The 22,084-nt window shown below is 30.4% G+C and overlaps 4 protein-coding genes across 5 annotated transcripts; 2 read left to right on the forward strand and 2 right to left on the reverse strand.

Moving 5' to 3' along the window:
* Nucleotides 1-36: 36 nt before the first annotated feature.
* LOC105638626 (probably inactive leucine-rich repeat receptor-like protein kinase At5g48380) lies at nucleotides 37-1,991 on the reverse strand. Its single transcript, XM_089721528.1, is given in 3 exon segments — nucleotides 37-600; nucleotides 603-1,010; nucleotides 1,247-1,991. Coding segments are annotated over 3 exon segments (1,539 nt in total). The 5' UTR covers nucleotides 1,841-1,991; the 3' UTR covers nucleotides 37-63.
* Nucleotides 1,992-3,419: 1,428 nt separating this feature from the next.
* LOC105638617 (probably inactive leucine-rich repeat receptor-like protein kinase At5g48380) lies at nucleotides 3,420-7,586 on the forward strand. Of its 2 annotated transcripts, XM_089722004.1 has the most exons (3): nucleotides 3,420-4,534; nucleotides 6,415-7,101; nucleotides 7,228-7,586. In XM_089722004.1, exons 1-3 carry the CDS (start codon nucleotides 3,620-3,622, stop codon nucleotides 7,348-7,350), a joined length of 1,725 nt encoding a protein of 574 aa, XP_089578130.1. In that variant the 5' UTR covers nucleotides 3,420-3,619; the 3' UTR covers nucleotides 7,351-7,586. The 2 variants fall into 2 exon arrangements, with proteins under 2 accessions (XP_089578130.1, XP_089578129.1); XM_089722003.1 differs by having other exon boundaries at nucleotides 3,424-4,534; nucleotides 6,415-7,586.
* Nucleotides 7,587-10,924: 3,338 nt separating this feature from the next.
* LOC105638615 (NADPH-dependent oxidoreductase 2-alkenal reductase) lies at nucleotides 10,925-13,829 on the forward strand. Its single transcript, XM_012222445.4, has 5 exons — nucleotides 10,925-11,234; nucleotides 11,522-11,699; nucleotides 12,234-12,400; nucleotides 12,701-12,783; nucleotides 13,230-13,829. The coding sequence occupies exons 1-5, from the start codon at nucleotides 10,995-10,997 to the stop codon at nucleotides 13,606-13,608; spliced, it is 1,047 nt and encodes a 348-aa protein (XP_012077835.3). The 5' UTR covers nucleotides 10,925-10,994; the 3' UTR covers nucleotides 13,609-13,829.
* Nucleotides 13,830-20,067: 6,238 nt separating this feature from the next.
* LOC105638625 (G-type lectin S-receptor-like serine/threonine-protein kinase At1g11330) lies at nucleotides 20,068-21,640 on the reverse strand (the record flags this gene model as incomplete). Its single annotated transcript, XM_089721332.1, is given in 6 exon segments — nucleotides 20,068-20,439; nucleotides 20,548-20,683; nucleotides 20,770-21,007; nucleotides 21,103-21,251; nucleotides 21,253-21,439; nucleotides 21,541-21,640. Coding segments are annotated over 6 exon segments (1,122 nt in total), but the record flags the coding sequence as incomplete, so codon positions are not given.
* Nucleotides 21,641-22,084: the final 444 nt, after the last annotated feature.

A 22,084-nucleotide genomic window follows, 5' to 3' on the forward strand; every position in this document is an offset into this window, starting at 1 on the left:
AAAAATATTTTGGATGTATTAAAAGAAAAAACAGAGTCGAGAAAAGTGAAATCAATAACATTATTATTTCAAACCCAATTTAAACATGGAGATTTCAGTTTGTGACAACATATCAGAATCATCTTCAGGCCCATATCTCTCTCCAATAGCCCTTAATGTTCTATAGACCTTAAGCATTGTTGGCCTTTTCTCAGGAAAGGCCTGAACACAATCACAAGCAATTCTCAGGATCTGAAATATCTCTCCATCATTTCCTTGCCCAACAATACGCTTGTCAATAGCATCATAAAGTCCAGAAGAACTAATTGAAAGCTCAGTACCATTAAATATGCTAAACGAATTGATGATTCCAGTAGGATCCTTTCCTGTAATTAGCTCAACAAGAAGCATTCCAAAGCTGTGGACATCCTTCTTAACAAAACCCATCTCCCAAAATTCTCTATGCACAATGAAATCTCTAGTTGATTGTGTATCATTTCGATTCAAGAACAGAGCTCCATTGAAATTCGACATTTTGGGCTCAAATTTCTGATCAAGTAAAATACATTTGGAGGTTATGTTGAGATGAATAACCTGAATATTAGGGTTGTAATGAAGCCAAGACAAGCCAAGCCTCTTGCTAATCCAATTGCTATTTTAACCCTTAAAGGCCAATCAATATTATTATCACCACCAATTTTGGTTTTATGAAGCCAATCATAAAGGGTTCCATTTGAAATGTATTTGTAGATTAGAAGCATTTCTTTCTTTTCTATGCAGAATCCTATTAGAGGCACTAAGTTAGTGTGTCTTAACCTACCCAAAGTCATTAGCTCACATACAAATTCTTTCTTGAAATTCTGGAAATTGTAGAGCCTCTTAATAGCAAGAAACCAACCATTTGGAAGTGTTGCCTTGTACATTGTTCCCATTTTTCCTTGACCAATGATGTTCTCTTTATCGAAATTTGAAGTTACCTCAGCAATTTCTTTGCAGCTCATTCTTGTAACCATCCTCTCCAATGTAGAAATCTGTTGAAAAAAAAAAATCAACTTCTCTTGATTATATAATATCTGGGTACTTTAAACAACTAGACAAAATGAATTAACATTAAAGACCAAGCTAATGGGTAGAGTAGAGGATGGTCATGTAGCTTTTTGAAAATGATGTTGAAACTTTTTCCAAAATATATTTTAAGCCCATAAACAATATTCAATAATAATTTGTGTACCCAGAATATGTTAAATACAGAGAGTGATATATATACCTTTATATCTATCCTTCTTCCATCAATTGGTATCTTTATTGGCTTTTTAATTTTCTTCCCTAGAACCTTATTCTTCGAAAACTTGGTTGTAGAATACAGAGCAAAAAGAACAATAACCAGAGCAAAAGCAACAGCATAACCAACAACAAACCCATGAAAGAAGCGAACAGGGAACTCAATAGGAGGAGGAAGACAAGGATCCAAAGGTACACCACATAGTCCTTCATTATTTGCATAACCATCACTACCAACCCAAGCAGTGAAATTAGGATTAAAATTAGGCACAGGCCCAGACAACAAATTGTTAGCAACACTAAATCTCCGGAGTCGACTCAGGAGCCCAATCTCCGTCGGTATTTGCCCTGTTAACCTGTTATTATCAAGTATTAGCACATTAAGGAAAGAGCAATTGGCTATACTAACAGGAATTTCACCAGAGAGATTATTATGAGATAGATCAAGAACGGAGAGAAATGGGATTCTTTTGGATATATCAGATGGGATTGTGCCGGAGATTTGGCTGCCTGAAAGGTTCAAGCCTGTAAGGGTTGTGCAGTTCTCAATACCCGTAGGAAAGTTGCCTTCGAGACCCATATTGGCGAGATTGAGATTTAAGACTTTATTTTCGTCTATGTGCCAGCAATCAACACCAGCAAAATAACAGACGAAATCGTGGGTATTGTTATTTAAGTTCCAGGAAGAGTGTAAGCGATGTTGAGGATCTTTGAAGGAGTCTTTGATTGATTTCAGGCATGCAATATTAGTATCAGTGCTGGTACTGAATGTAAACGTACTCAAGAGAAATAAAAGAGTTAAGTAGTTTAAACTCCATTTATATGTAGTTTAAATACTATTACGAAATATTTAACTGCAGAATAAAAAGTAAGTCCAAAAGCAAGTCTTTCACGGCATGGAAAATTGAAGTGGTGGAAAAAAGAAACTCCACGTACATCGAAATCAAAGTCTTCGGGCTGGTTGACCCGCTATATAGATATTGAAAGAGGATACTTCCTTGGGGGCTTCGTGGTTATCTGGTTCCAGTTTCGATTTTTTGTTTTTCAGGAACTGGAATTGAAATAAAAGAAATTCGGTACACTGTCTCAGTTCCAGTTCTTAAATTTTCAATTAGGTAGTTCCATTCTGCAGTTTTGGTTATTTGGTTCTAATTTTAGTTCTTTTATATAAAATTATTACATTTTCTAAAGGATAACCACAGTTATAAACTTTTCCTATATTGCATTAATATCATGTTCCTTTAAATAAATAAATAGAATTTAATATTAAAATAAAACTACAATACAGATAAATAATCCATCGTAACCATATATCAATACCGGTAACAGAGCCAAAAATAAGACGTGGGGTAAATTTTTTTTAAAATTTAAGGGAGACAAAATTGAAAAAATTCATTATTTTAAAGATAAAATTGAAAATTATTAACATTTTATAGGTAAATGTAGGATCCATAAAATTATCTATCATTAATTTACTCACTTAATGAGTATTAATTATTAAAAAAATAAAAGTCGTATTTCTGAGCTAGAGGGGCCGGGGTGGCCCGCCTCTAACTAATTCTTTTTCAAAGAATTATGTCATAAAATTTCAAATTTTTTTATTTTATCCTTAAAATAATAAACTTGTCAATTCCATCCCTTTAATTCTTAAAAATTTTATTTTACCCCCTAATTTTAATTTCCGACTGTATCATGGAATTCATTCATTAAAAAAATAGAAGTACATCAAATAAACCTTGATGAAATCGAACTTATGTTACAACATTCAGGAAAAATATGAAACATTAAAAACCATCGGATCCAAAAAGAAGGGATTAATTCACTTTTCTTCTTTTATAAATTTCCTTTAAGACCCCTTCTTAAAATTACTATTTAGTCATCTTTATAATATTTTATTATATGTTGGCTTTGGAAAAAAAATTTTCTCGATCCGGTCGGGGTCGTGGAAAGCAAGTCTTTTACGGAATGGGAAATTTGTGTACATGCAAATCAAAGTCTGCCCAACGCATGTTGGAGGAGAGGATTCTTCCTTGAACTTACATATGTATATATGTCTTTTTTTTTTTAATTCTTTTTCACGTATTTTCACATTTTCTTTAAATATAATATTAATTTGTTTTAGAGTCTGTGGCCATCCTCTCTCTATAAATACTTTTCATGGATCGAGCTTTCTTACAATGTGAAAATTGTACCATCAATTCTCTTTATATATTGTTGCTAGCAACTTACACATACCATCAATTGTTGCTAGACAAGTCCATCCACTTGAGCATATACATAATTCATTGCTAGCCCTTCCTTGAATCCTTTATCCATCACTATATTGTTTCTTTTGCAGCTTTTAGATTTCAGTAATTAGATGTCTTGCAAAATTAGAAGAGTTGGTGCAGTTTCTCTCTGTATATTTATCTTTTCATTTTTGGCCACTTTTACTGCAACTATCAGTACAGAAACTGATATTGCTTGCTTAAAATCTGTCAAAGCTTCCTTAGAAGACCCTTTTGGTTACTTGAATTCTTCCTGGAATTTCAACAACAATACAGAAGGTTTTATTTGTAGATTTACTGGTGTGGATTGCTGGCATTTTGATGAAAACAAGGTCTTAAATCTCAGACTCTCTGATATGGGACTTAAAGGTCAGTTCCCTAGAGGGCTTCAAAATTGTACAAGCTTAACAGGCCTAGACTTATCCAATAACGACCTTTATGGACAAATTCCATTTGATATTCAAAAACTACTACCGTATGTTACTGTGCTTGATTTATCCTCCAATAATTTCTCTGGTGAAATCCCATTGAGCATTGCTAATTGCTCTAATTTAAATGTTCTTAGACTTGACCAGAACAGTTTAACCGGTCATATTCCACAAGAAATTGGTTTGCTTAGTCGGCTCAAGACGTTTAGTGTTGCTTATAATTTGTTATCAGGAGCAGTGCCCAATTTTAATTCTACAACCATTGGTTCTGATTCCTACGCAAATAACAGTGGACTCTGTGGAAGGCCTTTAGAAAGATGCAGAGATCATTTGGAGAAATTCCACTGGCGATTTGTTTATTCATTCAAAGATGGGTTTGCTATTGGCTACGCGGTTTCTTTGATTTCTGCTATAGTAATTTATGCTTCTTATTGTGTACCTTGGGTGCATAAGGGGACGAAGGATGAGAGGATCACAATACCAACAATGGTGATGATGATGATGAAGAGAAAAAGCAAGAAAACAGAGCTTGACCATTTGGAGAGCTCGTCAACTCTGGAGTTTCTACTGGAGAATGAGGTATTTCATTTACGTTATTAGTTAGACTCTTATATTTACTGGGACACTTATAATCTTATATTAGTTAGGTTTTCTATTTGATAAACAATAATAAAAAAATGAGGCAGTGTGCTGAAAATACTAGTTACAAATTGTTAACCCCTTTGTTTGGAACAAATTTGTGCAATCATTTGCAAACCCATATTTTTGTATTTGAAATTTTAAAAAATAAAAAATTTCAATTTCAATTATAGGAATTCAATTCATGGGATTGAATATAATTACATCAAATTTTCAAAAAATAAGTGGAATTTCCACAAAACTAAGTAATTCAACTTTTGATGACAAAACTATACCATTTTTCTCCTACAAAGTCAATTTATCAATTTTTTACTTATTTAATTTATTTATTTTATCAAACTTGACCAAAATAATTTTAAAATTTTAATTTTTTTATAAAAATATTTTTTATTAGTGTGTTTTTATTTTAATATTTTTATCTTTTATTTTAATATTTTTTAACATTTTTTTTACTATTGAGAGAGATTCAAGTTAAATATATATTTAGCACTAAATCAAATGCAATAATTTGCATTTATTTTAAAAAAATATAAAAATTATATAGCATAACATGAATATAATTGGTATTTATTATTTACTTTTATGAAATTACTATTTCAAGGATATTTTAGAAAACAAAAGTAAATGAATTTTCAATTATAAATTTATCACATGCATGATTATGTCGAATTCAAATGAATTATATGTTTTAAATTGGGTTAATTATAAATTTAGTGTTTGAACTTTCGAAAAATTTCTATTTCAGTGTCTCAACGGAAAATATTTACAATCAAATGTTTAAATCGATAAATTTTTTTTAATTAGGTGTCTCCATCCTACGTGGCTTGCCATAAACATAAATAGGACTTATGAGATCCACTTAATGTTCAAAATAATACTAAGTAAGACGACAAATAGCTTGAGTCGTCGGATTTTGGCGTGTCAAATAATGGAGTATAAAAAAGATTGATAAAATTGCCCTTAGCCCTATAATACTTACTAGATGGCTAGACCTAGTCCATAACTCTACATATAAGCCAAAAAAAGTAAGATAATGACACATGATTTAATATTTTTAATTCCAGAAATAAGAAATCTCATTCTTCTCTAATCTTTCTCTAGCCTTTGCATTATAATTCCAGTACATTATAAGGTCCAATGGTTATTTTTCCATTAAGCGACTAAGATATTAAAAGTACTCTTAAAATAATTATTTTCCCTACATTTAGGGGTGAGCAAATAGTGAACTGAATCAATCTAAGGTGAAAGAAAATACAAAACTGAAATTTCCATGAGTAAAATGAGTCGAACTGAAAATGGGCATTTAAACTGAATCGACTCGAATTTTATTAGTCAGTTTGTGCGGTTTAATCGGTTTGATTTTAAGTCTAACCAATCAATTCTTGCATAACCAAGATGAGACAAACAATAATTTTGGTTCAAATAGAGCGAAATGACCAACCGAACCTCTTTTGAGCAGTCAAATTACATCTATAGGACAGTTATGGACCAAAGCAATTAATATATATATTTTTTTAAAAACTATTCTCATTTTATCTCTTTTTTCCCATTGAATGGTCAAAAATATTTTTATTAAAAAAATAATTTTTTTATTGATTTGATCAATTGATTAGCCAATAGACAGTGTCTAATCAAGTTATTCTACGACCGAAATATGATGTGTACTGGTTCCTAACCCAGACAACTTGCACAACAATGTGACTGCACAATAATGTGACATTTGCTAGTTTTCCAAAAATAGGTGTGTCAGCATATTTATGTCATAATGCAAATATATACGATGCTCTGCCTCATACCAATAAGCTTGAATATGTTTACAGGTTTCTATGCGGGAGAATTTTGTTACAAGAATGAGTTTTGAAGAGCTCAGCAACGCAACAGAAAATTTTAGCCAAAATAACATAATTGAAAATGGAGAAACGGGGATCATGTATAAAGCAACACTTCCTAATGTTTGGTTTCTTGCAGTCAAGAAAATCTATAATTCTCAAGAATCTGAAGAACATTTCATATCTGAATTGAAGATATTAGGAAGATTAAGACATGACCACTTACTTCCACTCCTCGGATTCTGCAAAGAATCAAATAAAAGGCTTCTGGTGTATAAGTACTTATCAAATGGAAACCTTTTTGATTGGTTACATTCAACGGAAGACAAAAGAAAGACTCTGCAATGGCCTTTAAGAATGAAAATCGCCGTTGGTTTAGCGAGAGGCTTAGCGTGGCTTCACCATTGCTGCTACTTCCGTGTAGCTCATTTGAACATAAACTCAAAATCTGTTTTGCTTGATCAGAATTTTAAGCCTAAGCTATCAAACTTCGGAAGGGCGACACTTATCAATCCAAATGAGATAAACTCAAACAGGGGTTTTGTTATGGATATTGAATTTTGGGAAAGGTTTTTTCTTAAAGAAGATGTTTTCAACTATGGAATTCTGCTGATTGAGCTCATTACAGGAAAAAATGCTGCTACTTTAAACACTTCTGATGGAAGCTTGGATAAATGGGTAAGCTATCTTTCTTCCAATAACTCTTATTGTCTGCATGATTTCGTGGATGAGCTTCTGATATGGCAAGGACATGATGATGAAATCTTTCAATGTCTTCAACTTGCATGTACTTGTGTTCAAGAGATTGCAGAGCAACGGCCAAGCATGCTTGATGTGTACACGACAATTAGCACTTTAGGAGGTAGATATGGTCATATAGAAAATGAAGAGCAATTTGTGCAAAGTGAAATTATAGATGCTGCATAAATTTCCAAAATGATTATATCGATGTGGAAATAACAGGTTTGAACTTTGATGGTTGCAAAAGAGTTGTTCTGTTACTCTGATTTTATTGTATTTTTGAAGAGCCAATCTTATTGTCTCTTGATTTGTTCATGTTCTCTGAGTTAATTTCATTAGTCCACTGTATAATCTTATTAATTTCCATACACAATTAAAAATAATATAATATAATTACCCAAGGTGGTGATGCAGTGGTATAAGAGTTGATCATACGACTGCTTGATCTAAGTGCCATTATTCATAATGTCTAAATACCTGCAGGCAGGGCAGTTTCATTATCATTTTAAAAATTTAAATTTATAATTTTATCAAGGCAGTATTTATTTGTTGTTAAATTCTCTTTTTTTTATTTGTTAATTCACGTTTTCTATTTGTTTATTCATATTTATATTTTTATATATAATTTTTGTAATTTTATGCTGTATTTAAATTTAATTCTCTTTTTGTAATTATTTATTCAAATTTTATGATATTTTATACACGGTTCAAAGTATCATTCATTACGTCATTTGTATTCATTACCCCACACATTAAATTCAAAGCTCTTGGCAGTTTCATCTACTTCCCAATAAATTTATGTTTTATTATTTTGTCTTTTTGTTAAATTTTGATGATGGTTTGAGAGAATTAATGATTTAACGTGTGATTATCATAATTTTTAAAACAATAATTTTTAGATTTTTTAATTAATTAAATATAAAAAAAAATTTATAAATTAACGTGTCTAATTTTTTATTTTATTTTTATAAGTTTAATTATTTAATGCGTCAAAATAAAAATTGAGATGGTTATATTTTTTTTAATAAAGTACAGAGATATGTATTTAGGCCATGTTTAAAAGATGTTATTGGGGTTGGGGCAAATAGTTGGGTTAATAAAAAAGTCAAACTATATCTTATCAATTATTCGATTTGAATTGGTTCATTATTTTTCTATCCGGTTTTATTTTGATTAATGATGAAAAATCAAAAATTCTTTTGGCACAATTCAGTTGAAGCCTAAAAAAACTAAAGAAAATTGATCAAAACTCCAACTAAAATCAACTTGAATCAAACTGATTTGACTCAATTTAAGTAGGTTTTTGATAAATTTTTATTAAATTTGGTTTCATTCAAAGAATTTTAGTAAAAATTAATTTAACATAATTGAATCAAACCAACCGTGTACACACCATTAGATGCAATAAACAATTTCATCCGTATTGGTTGACGATGGTTGATGTATTCCATTGTGTATTTATTTATGTATTTATTTGGATTAATAATAATGGAATGATAAATTGCAAAAAGGTAATGCAATTATGTATAAATATAAAAAATGTAATTAAAAATTTTTAAAATAATGTCGAGCAAAATATAATAAATCAAACATAGTAAATTTAATATCTTAATTACTATATATTCACAGTAATTTTATGTATATTAATAAATGGAACTCTTAATAAAAAACAAAATATAATAATTTTATGTAAAATAAAAATTTTTTTAAATAAATTAATGAAAATAAATAAACGAAAGTATAATAATGGTCCTGCAATCTAATATAGGTAATTTGCTTTGATTGCGTCATTTCCGGTATATAAAAAATAATTACGAATTTAATAAATATTATTAAAAGACAAGAATTGATTTTATTGCATAATTTATAGTATTATTACGGACTATTAAACGTCTTATATGAATAATAAACATATAAGTATTGATTGCTATGGTATGGACATGATAATGACCGAGTCAACTACACTAAAATTTTAAATAATAAATTGAATTTGAGTATTTTTAAATTATAGTATTGCTTGTTGTGGGTATGGTCATGACAATAATGGATTATTTTCTATATAATTTTAAATAATAAATTGAAATTTAAGTAATTTTAAATTATAAATTGAAATTGATATCTTATGTGTTCATAAAGTTGAAATACTTCCCGTGAAAGCCATCGTAATGCGCACTAACCAGCCACTTATAAATTGAAACTAATATCTTATAAAGTGCGTGTTCATAAAGTTTAAGTCCTTCTAGTGAAACCCATCATAACGCACTAACCAGTTAACATTCATTCCTCTTACTATTACAATTAATGGAAACTGTGGAATCAAGAAAAAAAGCGTAAAACAAAGGGAAAATTATTATTATTGTATTCTTGTATATTTGAAAATACAATTTTAGTCGGTCTCTGCATTTTTTAAAATGCTTTTTAAAATCATTACGTTTTTATTCCGTCATATATTTAGTCCTTTTGTTCAATTTAATATGTTTTGTCCGTTAAATGAATAAAAAATTACCTAAATAACCTTCTTATTTTCATCTCAAGTAATTTTCTTTTTCTCCAACAACTTTATTTTGCTTATTCTCTCTCTCTTGTTCTTTGTATGTTTCTTTTTTTGTACAAACCCTGTTTATGGCTAATCTTCTCTTATAGAGAGATAAGTTGATATCACATAGGTTTTTGTGTTTTGGTTATCTTCACCAACTATTTAGGAGACAAATGAAAAGCATTGATCTTCATTGTTTTCAAGCCGACCTGATTGTTGTATCTATGATCCAGTTTATGATTGGGAGGAGATGGATTAGAGGAAGAAGAAATAGATTGATGTAATTGGTGCTTTTTTTTTTTTTTATCTAGTAATTGAAGAGATGGTTCTGATATTGTAGATCTTAAAAAAAAAACTTTCAATTTTCTTTGAAAATGAGTGGCAGAAACAGATTGATCTAACTAGTGCTGCTGGTTTTTTTTTTTTTTTTTTCATCTACTAATTGAAGAGATGGTTTTGATAAATTAAAAAAAATCAATTTTCTTTTGGAAATAAATGGCAAACTTTGGAAATGGTTTAAATTTTTATTATGAATCTTATTTTTTTAAAAGTTTTTATTTAATTTTGGATGCTTAATCATGTTGAAAATATTTTTAATATTTTGCAATTTATAAGTAATTGTGACGTTAATTAAAAGCATTCCTCTGGATAAATTTTTGTTTTGTTATTAGTGAATAATATCAATATTTAAAATATTTGGTGATATTTTTTTCTTCGTTATTTTTTATTGAGATAAATATTTCTTGAAGATAGTTTTTTATAAATTAAATGAAACCTCAAATTTAATATTTATAAAAATAAATTTTTAATAATAAAATCAAATATATGGTCCACTATAAAAAATGAATTCCTAGTAACAAAATCAAATGAATGATTTAATGTAAAAATTTATGAAAAATATATTTGGTTCTTATTTTTAAAATGAAATTTCATTCTCTTTTTTTTTTTACCCTAATTAGATAAAATTGAATGGAATGACTAAAATTGTGACGCAATATAAGGATTCTTAAAAGCATGTCAAAAAATACAGGTACTGAGTAGTTGTATTTCGATAGATAATGGATGTAATAGTAATTTCCTGTAAAACAAAACATCTTTAAAATGTCAAATCAAAGATATCATTCATTACGTCATATATGTGAGTTATTGCATACCTGTTTCTGTATTCCTTTTGCCCCACCCGACGAAATTCACGTTTATAATGCTTTCCTCTTCTTATCTACTTTCCAGAAACTATCAGTATAAGTCAAGGTCATTTATAGAAAGAAGTACTCAGAAACAGAAAATAGAAGCAATGGCAAACGAAGGCGAGGTAGTGAGCAATAAGCAGGTGATATTAAAGAACCATGTGACTGGGTATCCTAATGAATCTGACTTTTACATAAACACTACTTCTATTAAGCTTAAAGTACCAGAAGGAAGTAAAGCTGTTTTGGTCAAGAATCTCTACTTGTCTTGTGATCCTTATATGCGTGGTCGCATGAGTAATGGCCCGGCTGATGATACCGAATTCGCTCCTTTCACTCCTGGCTCTGTAATTTCTCTCAATCCATTTTTCTTTATATTTTATAAATTGTGTTATTATTTATTTTTGGGTTTTTTTGGAACCAATTATAGTTGTTTGTTTCTGGGGTTGTATTAATTTCTTATAAATGTGATGGAAAATATGATGATTTTGATGTGAAATTACTACATCAATTGAATTGCTCTGTTTTTGTTCTCTGAATACCTTTTCTTCTCATCGTTTGTAAATTGTTTTATTATTTATTAGTCCTTTCTTCTCTTCTTTTTTTTTTTTTTTTTTTTTGAAAAAAAAAAAAGCCAATAAGTGGATTTGCAGTGGCTAAAGTGGTGGATTCAGGGCATCCTGACTTCAAGAAAGGTGACTTGTTATGGGGAGTTATAAGTTGGGAAGAGTATAGTCTTTTAACAAAACCTGAAAGCTACTTTAAAATCCTCCATACAGATATTCCCCTTTCCTACTACGCTGGACTACTTGGTAAGTTCTTTCTTCAGTTTATGATACTTGGAATTTTTATTGGTTAGGACTTTTGCTACTGGTGGAATTTCTTTTCCTTTTCTGGTCAGGATTGGTTAGGACTTATTGATGAAATTGAGGTGTTATTGACTATTGTATGTAGATAAATTAGGAGTTTGGGTATCTATGGAGTTTTCTTAATTTTTGTCAATCTCTAGTCAGAATTTAGATTTATCAGTTCTTTGATTATGATAGTTTAGATTAATTGGAAAGGTATTGATGGAATTTTCTTATTTTTGGCATCATTGGTTTGATTCTCTAATCAAAATTTCTATTGAAAGGTTCTCAAACTTGTAGCTTTTCTTATAATAGTAATCTAGACTTGTATAGCTAAACAACTGAGACTTGAAAAGTTTTTTTATACAAGATTCAGACTACTTTGTTGCTGTTAATAGAACCATCCGGACAAAATTTCAACAATGTTTAATATCCGGTCTCTTTTCTGGTTAGGATATTATCGTTTGTAAATTTTTAACTTATTTCTTGTTTTAATAGGTATGCCTGGCATCACTGCTTACTTCGGTCTGCAAGATATTTGTTCTCCTAAAGAAGGAGAACGTGTCTACATTTCAGCAGCGTCGGGTGCAGTTGGTCAGCTTGTTGGGCAGTTTGCAAAGTTGATGGGTTGCTATGTTGTGGGCAGCGCTGGAAGTCAACAAAAGGTGAATCACTATGAAGAGCACACTTCAATCTTTGGTTCACCTTCATTTCTTATTGAATGACTTGTTACATGAAAAGAATCAAGAATTATCATCCTAATCGTCATTTAACTTCTATTTACTTGCCAAAGTTCTATTGTATGATCACTTTCTGCATTTTGCATGAAATATATATTTTGTATTATGTCTCTTCTTTATTAAATGTAGTGATTGGATGGTTTTTTATGAAGAACAAGTTTGGTTTCAATGATGATTAAACATGCTGAACTCATTTAATTTTGTTCTGGTTTGTCTCCCATAAAGGTTGACTTATTGACGAACAAGTTTGGTTTCGATGCTGCTTTCAATTATAAAGAGGAGCAAGACTGGGATGCAGCATTGAAAAGGTCAGTGTGTGTTATTTAAGAAAAAGTTAAAAACATTCCTCTCAAACTTGATGGAAAATTTTAAATTCTTTGTTTGACATAATTCCCATTTATTTTAATTTTTTGGGGATCTTTGCTTGCCTACACTTAATATATATGTCTTCCTATTATTCAAATATTGGTAGAACAATATGTACCCTAACAAGAATATGTAAAACTAAAATATGAAAATCTGGTATCTTTCCCATGCTGTGCCAACATTTCTTGCTCTTATCTATGACAAACATACGTCATGATAACATTGTGCATTCCAATGAAATACTTTTGTTTTTTTCATAACCGAAATTGTGTGACCACAAGCATGAGAAAATTTCTTACCACATATTGGTGAGACTAATGTAATCTCCGTACAAAAATTCTCAGAGCCATCTAATATGTAATAGAACTCATTAAATTCCATTCTCCAGATATTTTCCTGAAGGCATTGACATTTACTTTGAGAATGTTGGAGGAAAAATGCTTGATGCGGTTCTTCTAAACTTGAGGACCCATGGCCGAGTCGCTGCCTGCGGAATGATTTCTCAATACAATCTGGAGCACCCAGAAGGAGTGCACAATTTGATGACAATTGTTTATAAACGAGTTCGAATACAAGGATTTGTATCTTTTGATTACTTCAGCCAGTATTCTAAGTTCTTGGACTTTGTTCTGCCTCACATTAGAGAAGGCAAGATTACTTATGTGGAGGACATAGCTGAAGGCATTGAGAATGGTCCTTCTGCACTGCTGGGCCTTTTCAGCGGCCGGAACGTTGGAAAACAGGTAGTAGCACTTGCTCATGAGTGATTTTGCCTACTTTTTGGATTATCTGTTAATGCAGGAATAAAGTTCTACTGTACTCTGGCAATTTCATATTTGTGTGTTATTTAAGTAAAAATAAAAAAAAGAGAAGATTTTTATGTATTAAACCTTATTCTGGCTTGACGTGTGCCATACAAAGGGCTGTAATTTTTTATTCAGAAGCAGATTTCAGATTTTTGAGTAATAATAAAACCCATTTCTGGTTATCATATTGCTTAAGCTGAAGTAATTAATTATATAATTGTATTTAGCAAACATCTTATTTTAACAATTGTTATCTTGGGAAAGTAAGAGAGTGGCTGAGAATTAAAAACAAAAGAAGAGAGAAGTTCAAAACAGAGTGGTTAATGCAAACCTCAAAAATGTCAGTCAATGGTACTGCTATATCATTTTAGCCTTTGATTCCTCTGTTTAAAGGCGGGAGCTATGAATTTTGAAGCATAAAAATGAAAATTTTGTTTATTTATGGCTCAATAATAGACTACCCACATTAGTTATATAAATTAGAGAAAATTATTATTTAGTCCCGACATTTGATTAAATTAACTAACTCATCCTTGTATTTTGATAATATTAATTATTAGTTCCTGAGGTTTATCTCCGTTAAATTAATTGATCTTTCCATCCAATTTTTTTCGTTTTTCCGTTAACTCCATTTAAGAAGATGGAAATACCCTAATTTTTCCTGGAAAAGACTAAATTAACCTAGGTTAACTATTCCATTGCTGTGAGAGAAAACCAAAAGTCATATTCCATTCTTGATCAAAAAGAAAGAGCAACAATAACTCATCAGCTTGCTCTGAAGTTTGATGGAACCTTTTGATCAACCTAGAACGAAAAGAAAGGACTAACGTGATCGTTGTTCCCATTTAACAGGTAACGCCGGCGCATCTCAACCTGGTTGCCTCTGGAGCGAACTTTTGGTTGCAGACGCCATTTTTAGCAAAATATGCTTTGAATTTCTGCAAATCAATGAATTCTTGTCAAATCGGCACTCAGGAATTTTCGCCGGTAGTTTGCATTGCTTAACAGCTAACACAAGAACCAGGAAAAAAAAAAAAGATAAATTTGGTAGTTCGAGAAACTCGAGAGACTTGCAGTTCCCGATTTCATCTGGAATCAAGACTTGTATTTGAATAAAGTCGACGAAGACTTCAGGGAAGGCCATTCATCTTTGTGATTAACAAATGGTTTATGAGGTTCCTATCCAGTTTCATGTTTATTTTCCACCACTTGATTTCTCCATACAAAATGTTCGTTAAACTTTTTTATTTTATTTAAAAACTGCTAATTGCCATCTGCCGCTTAGAGTTTTAAAATGGAAAATGCTAATTAAATCTGTTGATAGCAAAAATTTTTTATAGGATTTACTATTTATTGCAAAATCAAGATTTTTTAATCAAAGTTGCATCTTTCAGTTTTGATTTTTTAATCAAAGAATGGAGTATGACTTTTGGTTTTCCCTCCATAATATAGTTAATCCTGGGTTAATTTAGTCTTTTCCATATTAAAAGTTAGGATATTTCCGTCTTTTTCAATGGAGTTAACGGCTAAAATGAAAGAAATTGAATGAAAGTGTCAACTAGTTTAATAGAAGTAAACCTCAGGGACTAGTAATTAATATTATCAAAATGCAAAGATGAGTTAGTTAATTTGGTCAAATGTTAAGGATTAAATAATATTTTTTTCTATAAATTATATATAATTACTTTATGCAAATTTCAAATGTTGAAGGTTGATTCCTTTCAAAAAAAGAAAATGTTGAAGGTTGATTGCGGAAAATATATTAATTAGTGTACATTATGTATTAGATTAGACGTGAATTAAACCATAGTCTTTGATAATTTTTTTTTTAATTTCTAATAACTGATGTAAATAAATAGTTAGCAATCCAAATGTTACAAGGTTATATAGGAAATATATTAGTATACAATATGTATAAATTATTCATGAAAACTTTGATAATTTTTTTTAGTAATTAATTTCAATATATGGCTAGCAATATTAACATTATTGCTTAATCTAATAATTTAGATGGAGAATTAAAATTTAAAAATTAATATAAGATTAAATTTTATTATCAAAGCATAAAAAAATTTTCAAATATATAAAAGATATTCATAGAATATATAAAACGCTAAAAATTACTCGGTTTATCCAAAATAACCTATCGATGTTCATAGGTTTGAATTAAATTAAGTACCTTTTACGATTTGATTCAATTTATTTTTTTTATAAACCGAAATTATATATTTGATTTAGAAAAAACTTCAAACTGAATAATTTTATTTTTAAGTTTTAATTAATTACACTTAATTGAGTATTAATTGAGTATATATATATATATCCGCATTAGAAATATAAGAGTTGGAAGATAAAGCATCTCTATCTGTAAACATGTAACTAATAGCCCCGTCCTGTATATCAATTTTTTGTAAATTAAAAGTAGAATTTTTATTATCTATTAACTGTATTTAAAGAAAATTTTATTAATGCAAAGCAAATAAAATGTATTCAACTTAAATTTTTAAAACATTGTCTCATATTTTCAATTGTCAATTATAAAATTTTAATTTTTTGCCTTTGTGTATTTTATAATAATTAATTTTTTATAATATAGGTAAATGTATATCTATTAAAAAAAAAAAGGTAAATGTAGATCGAATATTAATTTCTAAAATTCTTGATGTCTTTTATTACATACGTTAGCATGTGTTTACTAAGATATATTCATTATTATATATATATAAATACTATTTAGTTCACGAGTAAAAGAATATCTTAGACCTTATAAAAGAATAAGAAATTGCTGACAGTGATTTTCGCAAGTGTACAAAATCGCAACAAGTAGTATAGAATATCTTAGTTCCCTATCCTAGTCTCTTACAGCCGTTACCATCCCTACACAAGCTTAGTTGCCTATTTCCATTGATTTTATTCCCCTTTCCCATCCTTACACAGCTCAAAAAGTGGCAATTCTTTTCTTTGATGTGGTTTTTAAATTGCATGGTATGTTACAGACAATTGTTTCTGACAGGGATAAGACTTTCACAAGTCTATTTTCGAAGGAATTATTCCATTCTTTGGGCACCAAGCTGAATTTCAGTTCTGCCTATCACCCACAACCTGATGGGTAGACTGAATAGGTCAACAGATGCATTGAGACCTATCTGAGGTGTATGACTTCTACTTATCCTTCTAATTAGTGTAAATGGCTAAGTTTGGCAAACTGGTGGTACAATACCACATTTCATTCCAGCATTAATATGTCCCCTTTTAAAGCTGTATATGGGTTTGATCCCCCTCTTTTACCTCAATTATCTCCTGGTTTTTCTTCTGCTGCATCTCTTGAGGATCTTTTGTTCGAAAGGCAACAACCATCTTAGCTTCTAAAACACAATTTGTCTATAGCTCCAAACAGAATGAAGCAATTTGCAGATTCTAAAAGAATTGAGAGACAGTTCTCTGTTGGTGATTGGGTATATTTGAAGCTCCAACCCTATAGACAGAGTACTATGGCACTCAAGAATTTGAAGCTGTCTGCTAAATTTTATGGCCCATTTTTTATTCTCTATCAAATTGGTGTTGCTGCATATAAGTTGCAACTCCCTCTTGATAGTCAAATACATCCAGTGTTTCATGTATCTCAACTTAAGAAGTCTGTGAAACCAATAGCTCCAGTGACTACAGATTTGCCTCAACTTTCTTTTTCTAGCGGTCTAATCATTAAACCATACCAAGTGCTTCAATCCAGAAAAATCACAAAACACAACTAGCAGGTCCTTTAGGTTCTCATCCTTTGGAAGAACATGGCTTTATCTGATTCCACCTAGGAAGATGCCGCTTTCATTGCCAAGCAATTTCCAGAATTTAAGCTTGAGGATAGGCTTGTGCTTAAAGGGAAGGGTAGTTGTTAGGATATAATTATGTAATAAGGACTTGAACTCTTAGTATTTAATCTTTTTTTTTTTTTTTTGGGGGGGGGGGGGGGGGGTGGTTATTTGTAACTGACGTATAATAATGATGAGTCAGATATCATGTTCTTTCTTACTGGCTAGTAATGTGGAGTGGGTTGCCACCTAGCTAAGGTATACAAACTATTGTATTGCTTCCTTTGGAATTACGACAATGTTAAAAGTATTCTCTATTTCTAAAACTCTCCTTCTCTCTCTATCCTTTCTCTCTCGATGGCCTCTTGCGCCCAAAACTACTCAAAAACCTAAATTCATGTTCCATCTCAGGTTCTATGGTTGATGCACCTGACAGGTCTATAGCTTTTATCTGTTTAACTAAGATTAAAGTGAGTAACATTTCATAATTTGCTCTCACAAACTCTAAACACTTTTTTTGAAAAATCCACATGGCTTAGTTTTGTTAATACTATCAAAAGCCATTACATCAGAAATAAAAGGATGGGTACTCAGAATCCCAATCCATAAAGCCAGTCATAGAAACAAATGCCCTTGCTAAGGAATGAGCAATCTAATTCGTTGTCTTTTTAACATACCTAACAGAAACTGAAGAAAACTTAGCAATAAGGGCTTTACATTCAGACATAAGAGAACCAACATAAGAGGAATCTTCTTCCTGTCGACTAAGAGCCTGCATTAGAAGCATGGAATCACCTTTCACATCCACCTGTAACACAAAACCTTTTCTTTTCAACTAATTGAGGGCTTCTCTAATGCCTAGAGCTTCTGCCATTAAAGGCGACTGCACCTTGCCTAACTGCTTCATCCCGCCACCAACACATGAGCTAAAACTATCTTGTAAGAACCAACCACAACCAGTAGTCCCAGTTTGGTGAACAAAAGAAGCATCAACATTAAGCTTATACATGCCAGCAGTCGGAGGAGTCCAGCGAATTGGATGTTGATGGCCCTCAAACTCTAAACACTTCTATAAAGCTTACGTCACTAAACAATTTAAAATAATAGAGGTAACATTTTACCCTCGGTCAAAATACTCACGGCTACTTTAAAAGCTGTTGTCACATAGTGTAGTATTGTATTTTCAATTGACAATTAAGAATGAAATGTTTTATGGTACAAACATCTATATATATAAAAGTTGAAATAAAGAGAAGTTTGAGGCGTATTTTTCTTTTTTTAGAAATTTTTAAACATTTTCTTTAATTTTTGTGTTGCGATTAGGCAACTTAAATATTTTAATTATTATTATACTATGAATTATCCATATTAAATTATTTAAATCGTTGAAGTTTATCTATGTATAATTATCTATTCTTTGAGTATTTAAGTTATATATAATTACCTTTTGTTTGATTTTATTTTATTTTGCTTTCAGTTATATATTTTCCGTTCATATTCCTTTTTCCACCTATCTATTTTCCATTAGCCATTACAATCTTAAAATGCCTTCATTCTCTATTCTCCCTCTAACTCCTTCACTAGCAATTGAATTTAGCTTACATCATCATCTATAAGATTGAGTGTTGATTATTAACTTATTGTTGTGTTTTACCAGGTTGGTTGTTATTATAAATTATTTGAATTGTTATGAATTAGTTGTTGTTTGAATTTGTGTTTTGCAATTAGTTTCTAATTGTTAATTAGAGTATTAAATTATTTAATTTCAGTATTAACTTCCTTTTTTTAAAAAAAAATATATATATATATATATATCTACCTGTAAAAAATTTCCTCATTTATCTGTATATTTTAATTTGTTAACTTTATCTTTATTTTTTTAAGTTAGTTATTATTAAATGAACTTCTTATAACATTTTTTTTCTTATTTTATCAATTTTTGAGTTTTACGTTCTATCTTATCGTATTATAATTGGACACCTAAGTACTTATTTAAATTGTAACTATTGTTATTTTTAATTATCTGTATTGAATAATTTCAATTATATATATAGAATTACATATGATAATATAATTCATTTAAATTGTTTGCACATAGTATTCTAGAAAGTCATAATTTTCGAAAGCTTTTTTACAATTTCGGATACAACACAAATTCTTCTCTAATTGAACTTATATAAATGCAAAACCATTAATATTTGAAATAAGAGTAGTTGCATGTAACAATTAAAATTAAATATTGTAAAATGTTTTGTTACTTTTAAATATATTGTGAATGTTAATATCATGAGTAATAATATTCTTTTTTATTCAATGAATTTAAATATTTTATCTCTCTTTTTTTGAAATATCATTCCTTGTTATTTTATTTTATAAAATCTATTAATTGAAAGGAGAGATTTTACTTGGTCAAGTTTTGAATAAGAAAAAAAGCATGTTAATTATCAATATTATTAATATTAAAATACATAATAATATTACTTAAACAATGTACTATAACTACGCTCAAAGGGCGTAACAATGACTAATTTATATATACATTCCACATTGATTATTATAGAAAATGGAGTCCCTTTAGGTCTGCCCGAAGTGAATCCCAGATTAAACGGGTAAGTGGACTTTGGACATCAAATGATTAAAATTAAAAAAAAAAAATACAATAATAATCCATGATTTATCGACCAACCATATCAGTTACAGACAAGCCATTTACTGAAAATTTTTCAGCCAAGTCTTCAGTACTACTCTCACCTGTTTTTACAGTGGTAGTTCCCACATAAAATGCAGGCTGCTTAGGCATTGGAAGCTGTATGTCATTAGTCAACATAGATAAAACATCTGGCATGGTTGGCCTATTATAAGCATCCTGTTCTACACATAGCAGAGCCACATTAATGCATCTCAGAACTTGGTCGTTTAATGCTGAATCGCTCACCGTCGGATCTAATATTAGTTCCCATCTTCCTCCTTTCCATTGCTCCCATGCCTGAGATAAAATTCTCGACAATTAATTTATTTGATTTATAAATATATAATTTATTTGATTTATGGATAAGCAATAGTATGAAAACATTAACAAGATAATTAAACTTACATAACCCACAAGATTGAGCGGACGATCATAATTTCTTCTACCACTTATAATTTCAAGCGTTATAACTCCAAAACTATAAACATCGGATTTGATGGAGAAAATGCCTTCCATAGCATACTCTGGAGACATGTAACCACTGCAATATTTTTTTTTTTTTTAATTAAGAAAAATGAAATTGAGAAGTAAGTTTGATTAAGTTGATAATGATAGTGTTTTACTTACTAGGTTCCTACAATCCTGTTAGTATTTGCTTCAGACTCCGTTGCCCTGAAAATTCTTGCCATACCAAAATCAGAGATTTTGGGAACCATGTCTTTGTCAAGTAATATATTACTAGCTTTCAAATCTCTGTGGATGATTCTTAATCTTGAGTACTTATGAAGGTAAGTTAGACCTTCAGCTATTCCCTCGATGATATTATATCGCTTTCTCCAATTTAATAGCTGCTTTCTTGATTGATCTTGAAAAAAAAAATGAAAATAAAAATATGAGCTAAATAAATGAGATGAACATATTCAACTTCTTCCATGAAAGGAGGAGCGAAAGCTTGCTTACCAAAGATGAAGGAGTCAAGGCTTTTATTTGGCAAGTACTCATAAATCAACAATCTCTCTTCTTCTTGGATGCAAAAACCTAATAGTCTCACAAGATTCATATGCTGTAGTTTAGCAATGAGTATATATATATATATATATATATATATATAACTCTACCTTGTAAACAGGTCCAAAACCACCTTGTCCGAGTTTGTTTTGCAATGAGAAAGAATTGGTAGCTGCTCTTATGGATGCAACGCTATATAGTTGCAAATTATGACCGTTGTTACCACTATTTTGAAGCTCATTTGCATCGCTTGGTCCATCTGACGTCAAGAGTTCTTTTAGAAATTTCTCTGTTTGATTGTTTTCAGAAAGATTAAAAATTAGAAACTTGGAATTCAGTTTGAGCAATGCTAAGAATACATATAGGATGAATGACATAATGTAAATATACCTTCTTGTTCGAGTTTTTTCCATCGCAAATACAGAAATATGCCCACTAATGCCGCGAACACAACAATTGCTAAAGCAATCACTATTGTGCCCCAAAGTAATTATAAAACTCTCCTCTCTCTCTCTCTCTGTCTCTCTCTCGCTGGCCTATTGTGCCCCAAAGTAACTACTCAAAAATCTATATTCATGTTCCATCTCAGGTTCTATGGTTGATGCACCTGACAAACTGGCATCAGGGCCAACCGATTTAGACCAAACCCTTACCTCGCTTTTTTCGCAACTCACAAAGAAAACCACGATGACCCGCGCCGCGTGATTTCAAAACCTAGAAGAAAGGTCACTGTTACATGACTAATCTATTGGGGATTTGAGTGATAGAATCATGATGCTGGAGGAAACAGTGAATTGAAGCATGGAAAACACTCAATTTGACATTCTAGAACTCAGATCGTGAGGCTGGAGGAATTTTTAATGTATTCTCTCTCAAATCTCAGACTCCTTCACTAGCAATTGAATATATATATATATATATATATATATATATA

This window comes from Jatropha curcas, chromosome 5 (assembly GCF_041381405.1).
Source record: "Jatropha curcas cultivar XTBG-Jc1 chromosome 5, XTBG_Jcur_1.0, whole genome shotgun sequence".
NCBI classification, from domain to species: Eukaryota; Viridiplantae; Streptophyta; class Magnoliopsida; order Malpighiales; family Euphorbiaceae; genus Jatropha; species Jatropha curcas.